Genomic DNA, 21,541 nt, shown 5'->3' with positions numbered 1-21,541 from the left:
GTTTGGCAGTAAGTATATTATGCGCTTTTATCTAAATAAAGAAATGTTTCTGAATTTTTCCGAAAATCACAATAGAAATTAGCATATTTGGGAGGATATTGTAATAAACAGAAATTCATCAAAAGTGACAGCTCTCGATTTTTTGACATTTGTAAATTCTAAATTGAATGAGAAAAATGAAATAATACTAAGCATAATACAATATTCTAGATTTAATTATAATTAGGAAAAAGCTAGTTTTGAGAGTACTTTTCATAGGCATATAGAATGAAATCTTCTGAAAAATAATATCACATAAACTCATATTATTTTCTAATATATAACTATTTTATATAAAAATCAAATTCAATGATCTTAAAAGCGAAGGATAAACCTCAAAATTTACGAATATAATGAGTGGGAATATAATGCTTATCTATCATAAAACTATATGAAATATCAATTTTTGCTTTACGCCTAATTTTTGACGACAATTAGCAAAAAATGTTAAATGTTAACACTCAGTCCATTTGAATATGAAAAATAAAATTGACTTTGATTAAATGTTTTTATTTATCATGCAATTCTTCTTGCGCAAAGCTTTGAATAAAAGTTCAAAAATAAGATAGCTTAAAAAATAATATACGGTAGTGTTTACTATATGATGAATATATAAATTCTATTAAAATGGATTTGATCCAAAAAAATATATAAAAATTTGATCATAAATAAAATCGTTTTAAATTACTTCTTCATTTAAATTATAACAATTATTTTTGGTTTTATATTTTTTTGGATCAAATCCATTTTAATAGAATTTATATACTATTCATCTATTAGTAAGCACTACCGTATATTATTTTTAAGCTATCTTTATTTTTGAACTTTTATTCAATCTTTGGTCGCAAGAAGAATTGCATGATAAATAAAACATTTAATCAAAGTCAATTTTATTTTTCATATTCAAATGGACTGAGTGTTAACATTTAACATTTTTTGCTAATTGTCGTCAAAAATTAGGCGTAAAGCAAAAATTGATATTTCATATGGTTTTATGATAGATAAGCATTATATTCCCACTCATTATATTCGTAAATTTTGAGGTTTATCCTTCGCTTTTAAGATCATTGAATTTGATTTTTATATAAAATAGTTATTATTAGAAAATAATATGAGTTTATGTGATATTATTTTTCAGAAGATTTTGTGTTCTTCTTCAAATTTTTTTTATTAAAAAGAATCTTTACAAAATATACATTTACTTTAATTAATATTTAAAAACGTGCTCTATCAAAAGTTCCAAAAATTCAATATTTTAGCTTTTCTGAGGTGTCACTTTTGCTGAATTTCTGTTTACAACAATATTAAGTCAATAGTTTCATAAGATTCTAAAATAAGTAAAGGCATAGGAGTTCTAGCAAATTCATAAAATTATCCTCTTGAATAGGAAATATATTTTACAAATGTAAAACGATGAGGAAAAAAAATATTTTATTTATTTGGTCGAAAATGTTTGTTTTTCTATTAAGCAATTGTTTTTCACGTGTTTATCTTGAAGAACATTTCGATCCAGGTTGGGAAAAGAACTGGTCTCGTCCAGAAAAAGTAAAACGCGGTGTTTTACTTGGAAAATTTAGATCTTCTGCTGGAACTTATTATGCAGATGAAATTAAGCAAAGAGGACTTGAAACAATGGATGCACACAGATATTACTTGTTTTATTCAAATTTCACAGAGCCATTCGATACAAGAGATAAAGATTTGATTATTCAATACACAGTACGTCTTGATATGTACATAGATTGTGCAGGAGCATATATCAAATTATTAGGACCGCCGAATAAGCAAGTAGAATTTTCAAACGAATCGCAATATTCAATAATGTTTGGCCCAGATATCTGTGGTGCTAACCTCCATCAAACCAAGGTTGCGATCGGATATAATGATTCATATTACACAATAAAAGATAATCTCAACGCTAACAAAGATCATCTTACACATGGATACACTTTAATCATACGTAAAAACAATACAGTCGAAGTAAAGATCGACGGAGAAACTAAGATATCAGAAAAATTACAAGATTTGTTCGATATTCCTAAAGTTACAACAATTCCAGATCCGAATTCCGTCAAACCAGCCGATTGGGATGATATCGAATACATCATTGATGAAAATGATAAGAAACCAGCAGATTGGGTTGACGACGAGTTCATAGAAGACCCAGATGCGTTCAGACCTCCATCTTTCGACGATTCAATGGAATGGGTACCACCAATGATCAAGAACCCAGACTACATTGGCGAATGGAAGCCTCGCTTCATTCCAAACCCTAATTTCAAAGGATTTTGGACACCAAAGATGATTGAAGTCGAACCAACACCAGATCCACAATTTGGCCACTTCCAGTCTCTCACTTTCCTTGGCATTGACGTATTCCAGAGCTGCCCAGGAACAATCCTTGGAAATTTCTTAGTTACTGATGACGAGGAATACGCAAAGAAAGCACTTAAAGAGGCTTTCCTCAGCATCAGATCAGATGAAATTGAGTCATTCGATATCCATTCCGATGCTACAAAACGAGAAAAAGTTCGTGAAAGCAAATACAACGAAAAAGACTACGATGTGTTCCAGAAACTCGACGCAATGTCTTCTGATGATGAAGTACTCAAGGCAAAGAAGATGGATGCACTCAAAGCTAAGAAAGAAAGTGAAAAAATTAAAGAAAAGAAACTCAAGAAGAAGGAAGCTAAGCATGATTATATGAACGAGTTATAATTGAAAAAATATCAATGTATTACTAATAAAGAGTTTACTTGTATTTTACGGAAATCGTTATTTTTATATTACAAAACAATTAATAATGTTTTGGTATTATAATAGTACAATTATCTCCAATTTAATTAGAGATCATTGCAAAGTCTGAAACTAAAATTAATTCGATGATATTTTAAAATTTGCTCGATACAATTTGAATTTCTTTCTAGGAAGTCCCTTCTTTGAGAATGTAGACTTGTTAAATGGAAAATAGTTAAACAATTAATTAGGAAGTTTTGTTGAAAATCCATTTGTATCTGAAACTCTTTCTGAGATCATTAACTTGAGTGCGGCTATTTCATCAAGCTTTTTCGATATTGTGCTTTGATATTTTTCTTCTTTTGCGATTTCTTTTTCTAATTCTTCATGCAAAGAAGCTAAAACTTGTTGTCTTTCAGCAAATTCTGTCGAGTTCCAGTTTTGTATTTCTTTGATAATATTCGTGTAGCGTGTTATTTTGTATTTTATCTCTAAATCTTCCATCAAAAAATAAATATTTATAATTTAAGGTTCTCTTCGACCTAACGGTCGGTATCAACTTTCATGTTGATAACATTGTTTTATTAAATGCCCAAAGTAACATAGTATGATATACAATCTCAAATTTTATCACAAATGTTTTATAAAAAGATTATTTTTTGAAAAATCTTTATTCTCATTTTTGAAGTAATATTATGGAGTTTATGGGAAGCAAAACTATTGATCCCACACTAGTGCATTTGTTTACGCAATTTCCACAATTCTATCCAAATTCACATCGGGGATATGCTGTTTTCACTTTTCAAAAAAGTAACAACATTTCCTCCTTCTGTCGTGAATGATAATAAATTAGATAGAAACGATGCTTATTTAGCCTCCAATTCAATTTTGGTGAATTTTTCTCAATTTTATGGAAAGTGTATGCAATGGAGACTTTAACCATGAATCTAAGTTTGTCTTCTTCTATTTGAAAAGATTTTTTGATAATCATAAGGTTTTGAAATATATCTGCAATTAAAATTAGCAAGATTAAGATTATTATCAATATTCTGATAACCACTCATAAACGTTATGTTTACTGAAGCAGAAGGATCAATATTTTCTTTTTGATAACTATTTTCAGATTTATAACAATAAATATAAATCTTAGCCCATCCTGATGAACCTGAATATGCAGTAAATAAATAACTTGCAACGTTATCTTTAAATATTATCGCACTAACATTCAATGTGCCACTATTACCTGCTTTAATTATTGCTCCTTCACCCCCAATTGTCATTCTATTTGAAATGATGTTACATTTAGAAATAGAACCACTTAAATGATTAAAATTCATAAAGGAATAATTTTCAGCAGTTGAATTAACTACTTGTAAATAACTAAACGTTGGTTTTTTATTATGACACTGAGTGGTATAACTTGAATGAATAGCATTAGAAATGTTGATATTAGAAAACTGAAATTTGGCAGTGAACAAGTAAATGACTGCACGAGGATTGTCACTGCAACTAAATGAGCATGATTCAAAAGTCAGAACTCGATCATTAGAAATTTTATTTAATGCTAAAAAACAATATGATCCCATTCCTGGTGTTATAAAGCCTGATATATCACTACAAATGTTCTTTTGTATAATTCGATAACTATTGTCAAATCGGAGAACTCCTCCGCGTCCATTATCTCCAACGCATTGTAAAAATTTTGTGTTTACAATTATCATATACGAGTCACCACCTACTATTTGTATGCATTTAGATCCGTAAAAATTCATGTATATAACATTGTTTACGAAGTAATTATATGAGTTGTTTGTGATTTGTTTTGATGTAGTTACACTATTATAATTTGTTCTGCCCGTGTTATAATCTTCCCATGAATCTTGTTGAAGAATGAGCGAAAATGATATAAAATTGAAACTTATTTTGTTTGAAAATTGAGAGAAATGACAAGTGACGGTTCTTTAAATAGTAATTTATCGTTTTATTAATGAATTATCAACAACATCAGTAATGCAATAATTTTGCATTATAGAGAAACTCATAGAATTAATTGTATGAGTTGCCTGGAAAATTCTGAACTACGATCAAGCTCAGAAAATTTTTATAAATGATAGCACAAAGGTAGACCAGCAAAAAATTTTCGCAATTTTTTAAAAAAATCTTATGGTACTTATTTTCATTTGAATAGCCTCTCAGATGAATATAATTCTAAAGATTTAAGGGGGCATAAAGATCCAAACTTCTGAGCTTGGTCTACCTTTGATAGCACTTAAGAAACATTAGCTATCGGGCATAAAGATCCAAACTTTTAGGTTAATTTATTGATTTTTAAATTTTATTTTTTTTCATTATATTAGAATAACGTCTTCGCATCTATTGTGAGGCATGGCATCTTTGTGAGTGGTGTGAATATACCACTATCAAATATCTAATTTAAATTGAAATGCCTTTTGTGAAGGATCATTTTCCACATGCAGAATTAGTTAATGTAAACCCCCAAACTATGACATTATATGATCTGAAAGCTATTATTAACTGATTGAACTAATCTTGTATAGTTATAGCCTTTTACTATTACAATACAATAGTTATAACATATGTGTAATTATGCAAGGAAAATATATTAGATAGAAAAGATGTTTATTTTTAATTAATTCTTCGATTGAACTTTTCCTCATTGCAATAATATAAAATGAGTTGCAGAAGAGATGGTTTTAGACATTTGTAATGAATTGTAATAAATTAGATAGAAAAGATGTTTATTTAGTAATATAATTTTTACCTTCTTCTATTATGAAAGATTACATGATAATCATGAGGTTCTGAAATATATTTGCAATAAAAATTAGGAAGATTGAGATTATTATCAAAATTTTGATTATTGCTATTAATTGTTATATAATTTGCAGCTTTAGGTTCTATAGTTCCGTTTAGGTTATTATTTTCGGATTTATAATCAGAAATAGTAATTTTAGATTTATTATCAGTTGAAAATAAATAATTTGCAAAGTTATTTTAAAAAATTACATTATTAACAGTTAATTGACATCCGGTTGTTGCTTGAATTATTGCTCCTGTATCCGCTTTTGCCATTCGATTTGAAATAATTTTACAATTAGAAATAGTACCACTTAATTGTCTATGGTTTAAAATAGAATAACTTCCTGCAATTGAATTAACTACTTGTGAATAACTAAAAGTTGGTCTTGAATAATCATATTGAGTGATATAACTTGAATGAATAGCATTAGAAATGTTCATATTAGAAAACTGAAACTTGGCAGAAAATAAATAAAGGACAGCACGTTGAACATTGCTGCGACTAAATGAACATGATTCCATAGTTAAATTTTGATTATTATCGGGACTATTTAATGCTAAAAAACAATATGATCCCATATTCTCTATTGATTTGTTTATAAAGCCCGATATATCACTACAAATGTTCTTTTGCATAATTCGATAACTGTTTTCAAATCGGAGAACTCCTCCGCGATATGAATCTCCAATGCAACGTAAAAATTTTGTGTTTACAATTACCATATATGAGTCACCACCTACAAGTTGTATGCATTTAGATCCGTAAAAATTAATGTATTTGACATTGTTTACGAAATAATTATCAGAGTTACTTGTGATTTGTTCTGGTTTATTGACATTTATATAATTTGTTCTTCCTGTATTATATTCTTCCCAAGAATCTTGCTGAAGATTTAGCGAATATAAAAAGCTAAGGGCCCAAATCTGCCAAAATGATTTTAAACGTGCACTTTTATTGTCATAGCTATTATAAATTGGTTAGTACAAGCCTTAGTTAGGCATTTACTATCACCTACTAGACTCATGTTTACAAGTTGAGTATCAAGCCATTTACCCTAATATTCAGAGTGGAGGCACTTCTATATTGTTCAATTTTTGATTTTCAAATAATCTATACACTTCTTTTTACTATCAAACAAAATAAAAATATATTCTATTCATGAATTTTTGCATAAAACAAGACATAAGCAGCTTTCGTATGTGCCATATCTCTAAGGCATTTAGAAACACTGCTATCATTAAACAGATACCATTGGTTTCCAACCATTGCGTGTGCTGTATAATGACCACTTCCAAGAATTCCATGATGTTCTGAAACAGCAATTAATTTGTATTTGCAGCTGCCATTATGAGGTCCAATTATTCTTTGACTCATGTCGAGTTCGTCAGGATATTGAACTTCTGTCTCATTTTTCGTCAAAAATCCAGAAATTTGAGCAAATCTCTTCAAATGGATTATCAATATCTCTGGTGATGTCCAAATGTCCATCTTCTTACTCGCTTGGACAAATTCTCTACATTTCGGACAAAACCATTTGTTTTCTTCATCCAAAACAAGTTCTTCAGAGAATAAATCAAGACATTTCTCCAAATCAATTGATTTCTCTTCAACAGGTTCTTCGAATTCTTTGATTCGTGATGGAATAAAAAGTGACCATTTAAATCCACTTTCTTTTGTCATCCAAGAAGGATTAACAATGACATCTACACATCTACGTGTAAGGCATGGCATCTTTGTGAGTGGTGTGAATGTGCCACTATCAAAGAAATTGGATCTGATAGAAATTTCAAACTTGTTTTTGTCATCTCGAAGAGAACGCCACTTTTGACGTGTTTCTTCGTATTTATCATACATCTCTTGTGGATCTGGATTCTTCGTATCGAATAAAAACGAGAAATAATTTGAGATTATATCGTTCAACTCTTTTTCTGATGGATTTTGCTTAAGAACAGGTACAAGGAAAGGTCCAGCAATAGGAGTGTCACCATCCCAGATCCATCCTTTCTCTTTTTCTTTCAAGAAAACTGGAGCATATAACTTATCAGTCGAAGGAAGTTCAATTGCGTACAAAATATGAGTGGAAGGTGGTCTATAAGGTGACAAAGTATATGTTATCTCGGTCTGTTCATGGTTGATCGCTGCATAAATTAAATTCAAATTTCGTCCTTCGGATTTCTGAATGAATCTCTTAGTTTGGAGTGGTGACCATGACATGTCTATGTTGAATTGCATGATCTTGCGTGGTTGCGTTGGGTCTGCAGGGCAAAAAATGAAAGCTGGAGATAAAATTTTTTTCTGAGGAACAGGAACAGAAAGGGAAACGAAAGGATCAAAAGCTACGGTATCGGCTTGACAGTTTGGACACTTCAAATGTGATCTAAGTTGGCCATGGAATAAATCAACAATTATAGAATCGTTTCTTTGCTTGTAAGCATGCCAGGCCTTGATTGCTGTCTCATTGTCGTTTGTTCCATCACCTTCTACAACGTCAACTTGTGGTTTTTTCGTGATTCTGTTTAAATCTTCATGAATTCCATCGAGAATAAATAGTAAAACTTCGTGTGCGTCTTGTTGTGAGTATCCATCGAAATTTGGCGCATGTTTTATGATTGCCTTTCGAACTTCACTCGGTGTATATGATGAATGGCTTCCTCTTTGACTGATTTCGAGTAATTTGGAGAATGCAATCGATAGTTCACCTTTTGTACCTAAAGGATTTGTTGTTGATATTTCTTTTTGCCATGGAGTATTTGCAAAATAATTAGCAAGTAGTTCAATATGCATCAAACATTGTAAAGTAGAATTCATAAAACACGTATTTCCCATGTTGTTGAGTCCTGTTGTACCAGGTGTGCATGTTCCTGTTTGTGAAAAATATGAAAAAATTGATTGAGGCTCCTCTTTCTTTTTAGAATGGGCTGTTGTAAGTATTAGCTGTTGATTATCTAAAATAGCATATTCACAAAGTAATTTATCGTCTTCAAGCTTATTTTCGATATTATTATTGTTGTATTCGTATAAATTTAGCGATTTATCAGTTAAATTGTAGTAAACTAAAGCTCTATCTTTAATTTCTCTAACTTTTTCGTATGTTGTAACTGAAAATTGCTTTCTTTGCTGTTGATACAAAATGTACAAAGCAATATTCCTAGTAATAGCGCAATTTTGATGTTTTAATGGATTGTAAGCAACTTTAACACCGATATCAGGACCTCCGCCATAATACTGCTTCAATAATAACCATGTAGGCTTAGTTAAAATGGCAAAGTCTGTATTTTCACGAATATCTCGTCTAAGCAGGCCATTTCTAAGTAATCCGCTATTATCAATAGCAGGTATTTTCTCATTTAAAGCGATATCAGTTTCAAAACCTATAATTCGCTTAAATTCATTAAACCATTTAATGGAAATTAAATATGCGTTCTGTTCTGGTGTTAATTGCGTTGTAGACATGACTGCTTTCAATTGTTTGCGTTGCTCATCCATTTTTCCAAATCCTAAACGTTCACTTTTCAGATTCAGGAAATATTTTTGCCATGTAAATTGTCAAAAATCAGAATGGAAAAAGCAAAGAAACAACAAATAGAAGAACGCGAAAGATATCCAGTAAAGATCTTATTAAGGAAAGCAAAAGTCATTAGAAACAAGATTATGGGTGTTAAAGGTAGCAAATTAGGAGATGACGAAGATGTAGATTTAGATGAAATGTTTGATAATATTAAGAAAGCTAAAAAAGAAAAGGTTGCTAGAGATGCAGCCCTCAAGGAAGCTATGGAGAAATCAAAGCAGAAACGCAGATATACTGAAGATGGCCTTCCAATATTTACAGAAGCAGAATTGAAAATGGATAATCCTAAAGCAGGAACAACTCCTTTATGTCCTTTTGACTGCGATTGCTGCTTCTAAATTAATTTTACAAAAATTTTTCCTGAATAACTTAGCAATTATCATAGCTTAAAGCAAACTACGAAAATTAGAAGTTTGTGTTAATTTTGTCAATCCAAATTTTGTAATTAAATCATGTAATTAGAAATTTATATTGTAAATCCAAAATACAAGAAAGCCTTTTTATCCATATCTGCATGAATCCTATCAAACCTCTTTATTTATATTAATAAAACATTACTATTATCTAATGCCATTCCAATTCTTATTACAGTATCAATCTCGGCTGTGAATTTATATTATAACTAGCATAACTTGAACTAGAAAAAATTTTCCCATTTTAAACGCAAAACATAATATATCGTTTTTATTGTTCATCAAACAAACAAAATAAAGAATTAATAAATATTCAACTAAATTTCTTATATGCATTCAAATCAAATGGAGCATATATATTGTAGTTATCTTGATATTTCAAAAATGATTATCATTCAATCGTAATTGGCTTCATTCCAGCCTGCGACACAAGCGCAAGTATAGAAGGTATTTTGAATTTTTGATTATGAGTTTCAGGTTGTGATTTATTTACTGATTCATTAATAATCTGAGATATTTTTTCGGGAGTGATTTCGTTTAATTTCTTTTCATTTGAACTCATCGGAATTGGCATGTCTGAAGATGATTGATTATTTGGAGAATCTGAGTTTTGAGGATTTCCTGAAACAAGTTGATGATATCTATACCTGCACTGAACATCACTTCTTGACGGTATGTCGCTTGCAACTTTTGTCCAACTCTTGATACCATGTTTTGAAATACTTTGAAGGAGAGCAGCATCTTCTTTTGGTGTCCAGTGCATTTTTGTAATGCGAGGATCAAGACCTCTAGTCCATCTTTGACAACACTGTGCTTTTGTTCGGCTATTTCCCACAAAGCAAGCTACAGTTCCCCAAGCATCAAGACCAAATTTATGAATACCTGCTATAAGACGTATATCTTCAATCTCGCTCCATGAACGAGACTTTTTCATTAATAAAAAGCTTTGAGCTTCAGCTGGATATTCATTAATGCTTTTGAGTGGTTGTGGTGAAACGGTCAAAACGCGAGCTATTTTTAGGATAGGTGTATTATTCCCAATATACTTAGAAAATTCAAGAGATGCGTTGTATTGACTAATTTTCCCGTCTATAAAGCCGTCTAAAATTTTTTGTAAGTACTGTAATACATTTGGTGCTATTTGAGGGCATACGTCCACTATATAACTTATACCAATACTTAGCAACGGCTTAAAAGAAGAATTCATTTTATTGAATTCTTTTTTTGAAGAAAAATTATCAGTTGATAGGGTTTTTATCGTCGATTCTATTATCAATTATTGAGAGATTTTATATTTTCAATATGTAAAATTATGAATTCGTGATAAATATATTAAATCTATATTTAGAATAAAGTATTTTAAATTAAATATGTTTTCAATATTTAAGAGGTTCTGGACGGACAAATTAAATAATGATTTATTTGGTTTTTTAGACTGTATATAACAAGATTCTCAAATTGAAATTATATTGAGTCACTAATTATATTTACAACTATTCAATTTCTTGTTTGGCAATATTATGAAGACAGTAACTTCTCAATGACATTTTTTTATATAATTATGATGAATCGGCGTCATGCAAATTATTGAATTTCTTGTTCGTTTCGTTTGTTGTTCGATTTTTTTTCGACAAAACAAACAAAGTTCGTTTGTTAATGACGAACTGAGATTTTTATCCATAGTCCTATGTATTTGTGCAAGTTATTAGGTAATTTAGGAAAACTAATTGATATCTTGCCAACATTTGGAATATCAGTTGTTATTGTCAATATTTATGATTATTGGATATATTTAACATACATATAAGTATTGGATTTATATAATTTCTAATTGAGAATGAATTTTCAAGAAAGTTTTGAAATTAGAGCTTCATATCTTTTGAAATAATGATTCTGACTTTAGGTATAGTATAGGCAATAATAAATTTAGATATCCATAACTTAATTTTAAAATTTCTTCGGATTGAATTGTAAAACATATTTAGTGGAGGTTTCGGTAGTTCTAAATTGCTAGAAATTGAGTTTTGAGATCATCAAGTTACATCTTGAGTCATTAACAAATGTTTACAAGATTTATAAATTATATAAAAATTTGTATTTTTGTCTCAAGAGGAAATGAACTTATGGAACTTAAATCAAAGAAAAATATCTTATTAAAAATATCGAAATATACAAACAAATTTATTAATTAAAAAGCATTCAAGTCATCTTCCACCAAAAGACTTGATGATGAATTAGAAAATGGCAAGATATTCAAGTCAGAAGGAAGAGAATTTCTTGCTTTAATTCCAGCTGACTGCCTTCTAAATGATTTATCAACTTGACTTCTTGTGACTGGAGTTCTGGGGAGTGTTGCAAGTTTTCTAAGACTGGCAGATGGTTCTATTTTGCTTGGTCTGTTGAAGTTTTTGAGGTTCAATTTGCTTGGATCAACTTTCATCCAATCTGATACAGGATGTGGGTTTTTCCAGTTCATTTCTATGATATCTTATTGAATAATGCGTTGAATTGGAAGTGCGAGCATATTATCTCTTGTATCTTCTTCTTCGATCTCTTCTTGGATTAAATCTCCCCATGGTTCATTAGACAGTATTTTGAGAAGGTCCATTGGAGCATTCTGGTTAAGCATAGCTCTTGCAATGATACCATCTTCTTCAAGTAACTGATGGTTTTCAACTAAATTAATAATATCTGCTAAAGACCTTCCGGTTGGAATTCGTATTGGTTTTGGAGCATGTTGTGTCTTTGGCTGGTCTCTCATTGAATCAAATAAATGATATGGGTTCAACATTTTTTCGATTATGTTAAATAGTGTTGCTTCCATATCCTTTTGATTAGTAATGTAATATTTTGGTGCTTCTGTAGCAAAAATGAGGACACTACATACTTTAAACATGACAAGTACTGGAGATAAAACTGATAATTCATCATTTGGAGGATATTTTGCTTGACACATATACCAGATTGCTCTAATTCTAATGTAACTAGATAGATCTTCAATACCCAATACCAAAATTGCATGAATGTATTTTGCCAAATGATAAAAAAGTCGAGGAACAAGTCCAAGAGTTAAAACTTGCCTTATTTGCTCGATCTGTGCAGAATTCATCTTGAAGTTCTTCTTAAAATCAAATTTATCGCAGAAAGTTGTGATAACTTGATCAACTTTTTCTTTTGTCAAAATCAGTTCAAATGGCTTCGAAAATGGATTTGGTACTGTGCAAGGTTTTCGTTTTTTGACTAATGTTGACGTACAATTCTCTGCAATTTTCGAACCATTTTCAATCATTTGTAATGAAATATATTTTGGATCAGGAGTGTAAACTCTTGCTTTATAGATAGGAAGTTCTCTTGGAAAGAACTCTTCAAGAAGCTTCCAAGCATCAATAATGTTATCTCGAATTGTAGAACATTTCTTTTCTGTAGAATTTGATTTAGCTTTTTGCTTAATTGTTTCAAAGTATTCATCTGGCCTCTCTTTGACAATAATTTGTTCTAAATCGTATCCTTTATTCTTCGTATTAACTTGAATATTTTTCTCTGTAATAGGAAACATGTGATTTACTGCTCGAAGAGCTTTTTCTGTAGGTGAAATACCTTGTTGGTATAAGTATGCATTTGCAAAAGCAGGTCTAATTAATGAATTCATTTCTTCTTTTGTAATATCATTTGCATTTTCTATTTGGTGTGGATTAGTAAGATCCAGTGTCATTTTAAACCTATTGTCATCGCCCTTATTGAATTGCGTTTTAACTCGATAAACATGAGTTTGTGCTGCAAATGGAACATCTTCAAGAAAAACTCCATCTCGTGTATAAACTGAGTTGAAATCTTCTTCTGAGATGATATCACCGAAGAGATTTTTGGCCAGATCTCTTAGTGAATGATAACCTCTCGCCATGAAGAAATCTGATTAATATGGGTAAGAAAGTATCTTATAATTTGAATACAAAGATCAAATATTCCATCATTTTTCTCGAATTGATTTGAAACGGATTTTATTGGATTTAAACTGTTCATAATTTTCCAATTATTTGCCATAAAACATTTTGGTTGATGATAAGAATATCATTTCTAACAAAAGTAAGAGTTGGATAGCAGATTTTACATCAAAATTAATTAAAATTTTCGTGCCAAATCAAGCTATTTTCAATATATAGAATGTACTCAACAAATTATATACATACCCAGAGATTTATAGAATGCCAGACCTGTAAGTAAATTTGACAGATGTGAATTGAAAGTACTTCAATTACTCGAGAAATGAAAATTATTCATGAGGTAATGTGAGCATAGTATTATAACAACTCGAATCCATCGTATAAATAAGAATAAAAATCCCATGAATTACTAATTATTCAAATAATTTCGCAATACACAAATAGTATATTTATAAAAATACAAAACAAATAAAATAAACAATTATTTTTGAATTATAGTAACTGGCTTTGAACCAGGAGCAAAAACAAGTGCACTCGGTTTTCCATCCAATGTTGTTATTGGTCTCTTCCAAGAATCAGCTTTGAATCCAGAATTCTTATGAGATCTTCCATTATTACTCTGTTTCTTCGGTGGAAGTAAATCAAGGAAAGATACATCGATCCATGTAGGATTGAACCTTGAAGTAAACGAATCCTTCATTGCAGAACATTGTTTCAAGAAATGTTGCGTAAATAACTCGGATCTTGAAAAAATTGTGTTAAATATTCTTAATGATGAACTGACTAAAGGTTCGTTATTTGGCATATCAGATAACTTCCTTTCATTCTCCAAAAAGTTCGAATTTTCAATAATATAAGCAAAACTTTGAGAAATGTCACTTTTTTGATGAATTACAATTCTAAACATTGCTTCAGCTTCAATTCTTATTGGATACATCAACTGATCTCTTAATTTAGTCCACATTGGTACCTCGAATATTGTTGCGTTATTAAGCATCTTGCATGCAATGTATTGGATCATTTCACTTGCATTGTTGTTGAAAATTAATAAATTTTTCAACATTTCGATTCTTTGTGATTTTAGTAATGAATAAGAACCAGTGACATGAGTTATCATGTTCGGCTCAGTAAGATTAGACAATGCTTGTATATCTTTAACAATGATATTGAAGTATTGTCCAACTAATGAATTGACCATTTTATTGTCAGAAATTCTCAAAATTGAATACAAAGAAATTTGTCTCAAACAATGATGAGCATAAAGAGATGGATGTTCACTTTCAATGCTTCTTGGTATTTCCTCTTGTAATTTGTTGGAAACAAACTGAAGAATATCATTAGGAGGTTTGTTTTGAGTTGCTTTCATCATGTTTTTGAATAAAATGAACAAAAATCTGAACAACAAAATTGATTTTGCAGAAAATTGAGAAAATGAAATTTCTTTTCTCGAATTCTTTCCTTTCTGATCGTTTTCTTGATTTGCAGTTTGCCTTTTCAGGATCATTTCTGCTTCAATTGGAATATTTTGCAGCAAATAAATCATGTATCTTGTTGTTTCCAACAAAGGCAACTTTGTATTTGAAAATTCACTTGGTAAAGTTGATTGTTTCAAATAAAACAAAGCGCACAAACGTTTCGTGAGTTCCAGATTATCATTGATATCCAATTCTTCGGCGAACACTCTCAGATCAACTTTTGGAACATATTCTATAGAGAAAACATTGAAAATCTTCTGCAAATACTGAGATTGGTAAACTGCTTCCATCAATTTCGGAGAACACTTCGAAATAATTGTCTCAATGGTCGATCTAAACAAAACATTCGATGAATTCTCAGAAACAAAAGATATAATATCAGTCATAAAAAGTGACATCGTGTCATGTAAACTATTGAAATTAGAAAACATTTTGATACATTCCAACAGAGGCTGACGAATTCCGTCAGTTGCATTTGGATCTCTCAAAAATATGATGCAAGCAGATTTCATGATGATATTCCTCAGTATTAATTGTATGTAATAATGAGGAAAAGAGCCCTCATGTGTCAAAGTTGTCTTCGATGCTGCAATTAAGAAAGAAGTTGCATCATTTCGTGAAGAATCAAAAGTGACACATTGAAAAATTTTCTGAGGAACTTTGAAATCAATAAACAATCTAACAATTGGCAAACTTTGTCCGTTATTCCAGAAACCAACAATGTTTTTAATAGTGTTTGATTTCTGCTTTTCATTTCCGAAAACAACGGAATAAGCCAATGAATAAACATTGTTAGAAAATGTAATAAATTGTTCGTAATAAGCATCATTGTGTTCATTTGTCTTCTTGATGCAATTAGCAATATAAGAAGAACCTTGAGCAGCAAACAAAATCAAATTATATAATTTGTTGTGCATGAAAATATACAAACAACAAGAATCCTTGTAATAGTCATTAGACTCCAATAACTGAAAAGATGTTTCATATTTCATCAATGAATTACAACAATATAATTCATACAAACTTTGAACAATGTCATTTACATACATCATCAAAGGTCCTTGACCATGTTCAACTGTCTTCAAGAACTTGTCAAAGAACTTGTAGATGTCATTGAAAATGTCATTGTTATATGATGATCCGTATGCAACATTTTCTTTTGACATTTCTTTTGACAAATTTTCAATCACAAATTTGACAATTATGTCAAGAAAATGATTTTTGAAGAGGACAGAAATGACAGAAAGATTTGCTTTCTTGCCTAAAGGAAAAGAATAAGCAATGTCGTCTTCACTCATGTCGTCGTTGAAGATCAATGCAGTCAATATTCCAATGGCAAAAGAAAAGTTTTTCGTTGTCAAATTGTCCAAAACAGGATTGAAAAATTGAGAAACAAAAATTCTCGGATCAGGATAAGCAGTGTATTCTTCGAGTAAATCAGGACTTGCACCTTTTGACGCGAATACATTGAACTTAATGAGTTCTTGTACTGTAGGTCTTTTGTTTGGATCCAATTGCAAACACAAACCAATGACTTCTATCAATTTATGGAGTTCTTCTTGGTCTTCTTTGCAATTTAATGGTGCAAACTTGTAGTACTCGATGTCTAAACATGTCGCAGGATTGTTTAGCTCCGAAACAAAGAAAATTTCGCCGCATTCGCCGTACATTCTCTCTGTTGGAGGAACAACTGTGGCTCCTTTCATCCAATCGTAAAAGAAACCAATGTCTGGATATAAAGGTGGTTCTTCGAGGTTGAAATCGTGTGTAAAACGAACTCTTTTCGGAATATCATTTTGATTTAACCTCGAAAGCAATTCTGTACCATAAGATGGCGGTAAATTGCCTGTTAAGATATATAAAAGAAGAACACCGATCTGCCAAACATCAAATTTCGTTGTATGTTCGTATTGAGGTTTATGATAATATTCTGGAGGAAGAAATGGATTCGATGGCTGAGCAAAATCACTTGGAAGTGGTAAAACAGTGGAACTTTTGTTCGGAAGAAGGTGTTGGCAGTCAAAAATTGAGCCAATTTGAGTTGTATTGTTTGCAGAATCAATGAAAATGTTTGATGGAACAACTGTCCTACAAACAACATTTCTGGCATGTAATCTCTTCAATGCTTGCAAGATTTTTGAAATTATAATTCTTGCAGTTGAAATTCTGTTTTGTGTTGAGCCAAGGAATGAATGAACAGTAAGGAAATGACTCAAAGGAAGACTTCTCGTGTTCTGAGTTACCACTAAATGAGTAGTTTTGTTAATAACATCTGTTTTGTGGCCGTAAACATGGGTAGAAACGAAATGTGATGCATTGGAAAGATTAGAAACAAACTTGAAATGGTTCCAAACAGCATTATTATCAAAATATCCTCTTGGCAAAATCCATTTCATCAAAAAATTGTGGCTATCTGAGTCTCTGCCAAATAACTTGGTTGTTGACCATGTTTCATAAATGGATTTGTGTCTTTTGATCTCCAAAAGAGGATTTCTGTTTGGAGTTTGATAATAATCTTGATTATCAACGTATTTTTGCTTCATTTCGTTTGGAATCTCCATAGATGTTTGTGGGCGAATCTTGTTTAGCATCAAACTTTCGGTTTCTGCACTTGTATTTAGATTCATTTGTTTTACCAGGCGATCGTAGATGTTTGAAAGCAATCTCTTGAGAATTTCATGTTTGACAATGTCTTCTAGCTTAGAAAGTTTCGCAATTCTCTTATTCAATTGTTTAATTTGATCACCAACTAAACAAGATTGGCTTGCAGAAAGCTTTTTGGTGGTTAACTGTGTTATATCTGATATAACATATTTAGAGGCAAGCTGTTTCAATGTTGAAACTGGATTTAATTTTTCAATTGTTTGACTAACTTCTTTAATTGTAAAGAATTGATCGGAAATAGCATTGTAAGCACCGGTTGTTACTACTGGAAGTGGTCTTTCAATGTACCATGGAGCCACTCCTTCTGGTTTCAATTTATCCGGACAAAATCTTATCAAAAAAGAAGAAAATGTCATAAGAGGAGCAGGAACAATATCTGCTCTCATGAAGAAATGAAATATTTCATAGACAGATAAGCATTTTGGAGGTATAGGAGTGAGATATTTATTGGAAGATCTTAAATCAACACCTTGTATTGCATCAATTAGAGAGAATTTCTTCTTTGATTCACTAAACATTAACGAAAGCATACCAGCAATGATCTTACTGTCAAAATATTCAGCTTTTGATTTTCTAGAAATGTAATCTACATTGATTTGCTGCATTTCTGGGAATATCCTACTGAATTCTTGAACAGCCAACTTAGCAAATTCTTGTTTATCTGTGTAATCAAAGCCATCAAATTCAATTGCAGGAGTTTGGAAGGATTCCAATGAGACAACATATGATAAAACAGTTCCTGTTACTGATATCATGCAAAGGAAAGCTAATTTTTGAGAAAATTTTGTAATGCTAATATTTTTGAAAAAAAGAGTAGTTGGTATAATTGTTAATAGAGAAAATTCTCTTCTACTCTGAGTAAACTGTGGATTTCCAAGCATTTTGTTCGCAAATCTCAATTCTTGAGAAGACATTTTATTTGATGGATAATTTAGTTGAAATTCATTCTTCTTTGTTAAGTAGATTTTGATACTAGCTGTAGAAGTTACTACCAAGATATCTGGATCAACAATTCCTTCAAGAGCTAAAATCTTATCTTGATTATCTACAAAATTACAAGGTTCTATCAATGGAATCTGAGGGTTAAGCTCATAAGCTACAATAAATCTTTTGCTTGACCATGTGTAAAGTCTATTTCCTATCTGTTTCAAATTCATATCTTTTGAAAGTTTTGAATTATGGAAATTTCTAGACTGTACGAAGTCAAAAGAGAATATTACTAATCCTCGATCTCTAAATGAGCCTGCAAATCCAATAGTTGTATTATTTAACGTTAGAGGAATGATTTCTTTGCAAACAGTGATAAAATTGTATTTTTTCGAGGCAGAAGCAAATGATACTCTATAATGTGTCTCCATAGTTAAAGGATCTACACAAATTAAGTCACCGTGTTGAGGAAATAAATTAATCCATAATAATCCGAATTTATCAAAGTAAAAGAAGTTTTCAAGCATTGGTATTTTAACTCCAACATCTAATTTTCGTTGAAAAACTACTTTATTTCCTTCAAATAAACAAAGATTCCAATGACAATCAATTGCAAAAATATTTCCATTAGAAGGATTAATAACAATATTAAACAATGGTATTTTTGAGATTGAGTATGAAAATGGATTCGTATCTTCAATTGTTCCTGAAATTTTAAAATATTGTGCTTTTTTAAGGGAAGAAATTGCAAAAACACCTGTATTTCCGATTCTTTCTATTGATTGTGGAGACATAATTGGTAAATTATGTTGTGCACGTGGAATAAGATGAATAAATAATTTTCCAACTTTTCTGTTTTTGAATTTTTCATTTTTTGCAAATAGATCATCACATAATTTCATTCTAGCATCAGATCGTTTCATTAATATTGGAATAAGCTCTTGTTTTGCCCACGCAAAGTTTGCTTTTTGTTGAAACATTAATTCATCTTGTTGTGATTGAGAAACACGCTTTGGATCTTTGTCATGCCATGGTGGCGGTAAATCTATGATTGTTTTCATCTTTCTCGACTTCTTTGGTTTAATTGAAACTAATGAAGATCTTGTTTTTGGATTTGAGTCAGATACTTCTTTCCTTGATGTCTTTGCACTGGAAGTAATGTTACTAGATAGTGATTTACGTGTTTTTTGTGCAGCAGATTTAGGACGATTTGACATTGTCAAAGTTTTTGGTATTTTAGGCATACCTTCTGGATTATTGAGTGATTTTGATGGATAATATGTAAGAATATGATCGAATTTTTTTAGATGATTAATCTCTTTTTGAATTTCATGCTTTTTCTTGACGACTGAGACTGCCTTTTGAATTCTTCCCATTGATATGGTTTGTTTCATTCGTTCCATAATCATTCTTGCTCGAAATTTTCTAAAACATTTTTGAATTACTGTTGCAGCTTTGTTTTTCTTCACTCCAATTTTGATGTTATTTCTGTACATGAACCCACGAAATACTGATTGTATTTTAATGGCCGCTAATTTCATTTTAGCGTTGGGATCCATGAAAAGAAAAACAAAACGAAGATTTTATAAAAAACATTTTTATCTCGATTTGTGCTCAAAATAACAACTTAGCTGTTAAACGTTTCCCGGATAAAGGCACAATAAGGTGATGCACCCAGCCATTATATTAATAAAGTAAAACCAAGAAAATCTAAACCTTGAATTTCTAATTACTAATTTTATGCGAGATGAATAGTAATAAAGCATATCATTCTTATGATTTACTTTATGTTGATCTTATGGGGTCCAATATATATAAATCAAATTTATCGAAAGAAATGTTAACATATAAGTAAGAATATTAATATCTTTTGAGGTAGATAGTTTGAGAAAAGGCAAGATTATCAATTTAACGCATTAATTAATAACAGATTTCGAAGAATATAATTCAGGATTTCTCAAATAAAGCTATATGCAAAATATTTTATCGTTACAAGATAGAAATCACATATTTATGTGTCAAATATAATAAACAAGAAAATAAAATCATATAATCGGTAGTTATTATAATTGAACATATAAATAGTTCTACAAATCATTGAAGAGTATATATAAGTAATATTCGATTCTTGAAATGTTGATTCACGAAAACTCCATCCTCCAAAAATTAGTTTTGGCTGTCCTCTATATCTAAATACATCAATACATCGTATATCACTAGAATAAAAGTTTGCTCCTTTAAATTCTATGACAGTGTCTGGAACTATAACGTAATTCAAATATTTTAATCGACAAAAACCTCCATATCCAACAATAGTAACAGAAGTAGGGATAGTATAGATTGAGAGATTTTTAGCAGCAGGAAAATGCACAAGTATTGTTTTATTTTTGGAAAATAAAATTCCATCAATAGAACAGAAGTACGGATTTTGCTCATCAACTTCAAAATGAACAAGTGATGTCATTCTATCAAATGAACTTTCAGTAAATATATTTTGCACGTTTTTTGGAAGAAATAAATATTCAACTTTTGTATGAAGAAAAGGGTCGTCACCAATAGTGGTAAGTGTCGATGGGAGTGTAATATTTTGCAAGTTAATGAAATTGGTGAAGCATTCTTTTGGAATAATTTCAAAATTCTCGGCAATTGTAATATTATTGTAATTGATATAATCTGTAACATCATCTGGTATCGAAACAGTGGTGTTCTCACTGTATTTAATATATAAACTCTGTGAGATTAAAGAGGTAAATTATCGAGCTAATAAAAGTGACATTCCTTATTATTTCATCAGTTGAAGGATCCTTGTCTAAAAACTTGTCGGATGAGTTGTGCAATTGCCTCTCACTAGGTACATTAATCATAATTAAGGTTGCACTTACGCCCCTATGACATGGCATTCAATTCAGATGTTTAAGGTTAATTTTCAATGAAACTTCACGCCATTTGTCAAAAAT

The 21,541-nt window shown here is 30.6% G+C and overlaps 8 protein-coding genes across 8 annotated transcripts, besides 3 other annotated features; 2 read left to right on the top strand and 6 right to left on the bottom strand.

Annotated features, from left to right (window-relative positions):
• Positions 1-101: 101 nt before the first annotated feature.
• Positions 102-136: a mobile genetic element.
• Positions 137-1,302: 1,166 nt separating this feature from the next.
• Positions 1,303-1,340: a mobile genetic element.
• A 143-nt stretch (positions 1,341-1,483) lies between these two features.
• On the top strand, positions 1,484-2,811 carry TVAGG3_0994000 (unfolded protein binding; the record flags this gene model as incomplete). The annotated part of the gene is made up of 1 exon (XM_001276996.1): positions 1,489-2,757. One exon carries the CDS (start codon positions 1,489-1,491, stop codon positions 2,755-2,757), a length of 1,269 nt encoding a protein of 422 aa, XP_001276997.1.
• A 207-nt stretch (positions 2,812-3,018) lies between these two features.
• Positions 3,019-3,279, bottom strand: TVAGG3_0993990 (uncharacterized protein; the record flags this gene model as incomplete). The annotated part of the gene is made up of 1 exon (XM_001276995.1): positions 3,019-3,279. The coding sequence occupies one exon, from the start codon at positions 3,277-3,279 to the stop codon at positions 3,019-3,021; it is 261 nt and encodes an 86-aa protein (XP_001276996.1).
• Positions 3,280-6,748: 3,469 nt separating this feature from the next.
• On the bottom strand, positions 6,749-9,082 carry TVAGG3_0993980 (ubiquitin carboxyl-terminal hydrolase family; the record flags this gene model as incomplete). Its single annotated transcript, XM_001276994.1, has 1 exon — positions 6,749-9,082. One exon carries the CDS (start codon positions 9,080-9,082, stop codon positions 6,749-6,751), a length of 2,334 nt encoding a protein of 777 aa, XP_001276995.1.
• Positions 9,083-9,154: 72 nt separating this feature from the next.
• TVAGG3_0993970 (growth factor 2) lies at positions 9,155-9,502 on the top strand (the record flags this gene model as incomplete). The annotated part of the gene is made up of 1 exon (XM_001276993.1): positions 9,155-9,502. One exon carries the CDS (start codon positions 9,155-9,157, stop codon positions 9,500-9,502), a length of 348 nt encoding a protein of 115 aa, XP_001276994.1.
• Positions 9,503-9,823: 321 nt separating this feature from the next.
• TVAGG3_0993960 (RNA polymerase II transcription regulator recruiting protein) lies at positions 9,824-10,784 on the bottom strand (the record flags this gene model as incomplete). The annotated part of the gene is made up of 1 exon (XM_001276992.2): positions 9,969-10,784. One exon carries the CDS (start codon positions 10,782-10,784, stop codon positions 9,969-9,971), a length of 816 nt encoding a protein of 271 aa, XP_001276993.1.
• A 981-nt stretch (positions 10,785-11,765) lies between these two features.
• Positions 11,766-12,053, bottom strand: TVAGG3_0993950 (uncharacterized protein; the record flags this gene model as incomplete). The annotated part of the gene is made up of 1 exon (XM_001276991.1): positions 11,766-12,053. One exon carries the CDS (start codon positions 12,051-12,053, stop codon positions 11,766-11,768), a length of 288 nt encoding a protein of 95 aa, XP_001276992.1.
• A 12-nt stretch (positions 12,054-12,065) lies between these two features.
• Positions 12,066-13,478, bottom strand: TVAGG3_0993940 (uncharacterized protein; the record flags this gene model as incomplete). The annotated part of the gene is made up of 1 exon (XM_001276990.1): positions 12,066-13,478. The coding sequence occupies one exon, from the start codon at positions 13,476-13,478 to the stop codon at positions 12,066-12,068; it is 1,413 nt and encodes a 470-aa protein (XP_001276991.1).
• Positions 13,479-13,943: 465 nt separating this feature from the next.
• TVAGG3_0993930 (serine/threonine-protein kinase PIM family) lies at positions 13,944-20,235 on the bottom strand (the record flags this gene model as incomplete). The annotated part of the gene is made up of 1 exon (XM_001276989.1): positions 14,000-20,143. One exon carries the CDS (start codon positions 20,141-20,143, stop codon positions 14,000-14,002), a length of 6,144 nt encoding a protein of 2,047 aa, XP_001276990.1.
• A 1,219-nt stretch (positions 20,236-21,454) lies between these two features.
• Positions 21,455-21,541: part of a mobile genetic element that runs on past the window's edge.

This window comes from Trichomonas vaginalis, chromosome I, assembly GCF_026262505.1.
Source record: "Trichomonas vaginalis G3 chromosome I, whole genome shotgun sequence".
Lineage (NCBI taxonomy): Eukaryota > Parabasalia > Trichomonadida > Trichomonadidae > Trichomonas > Trichomonas vaginalis.
This window is presented reverse-complemented; position numbering and strand designations above follow the sequence as displayed.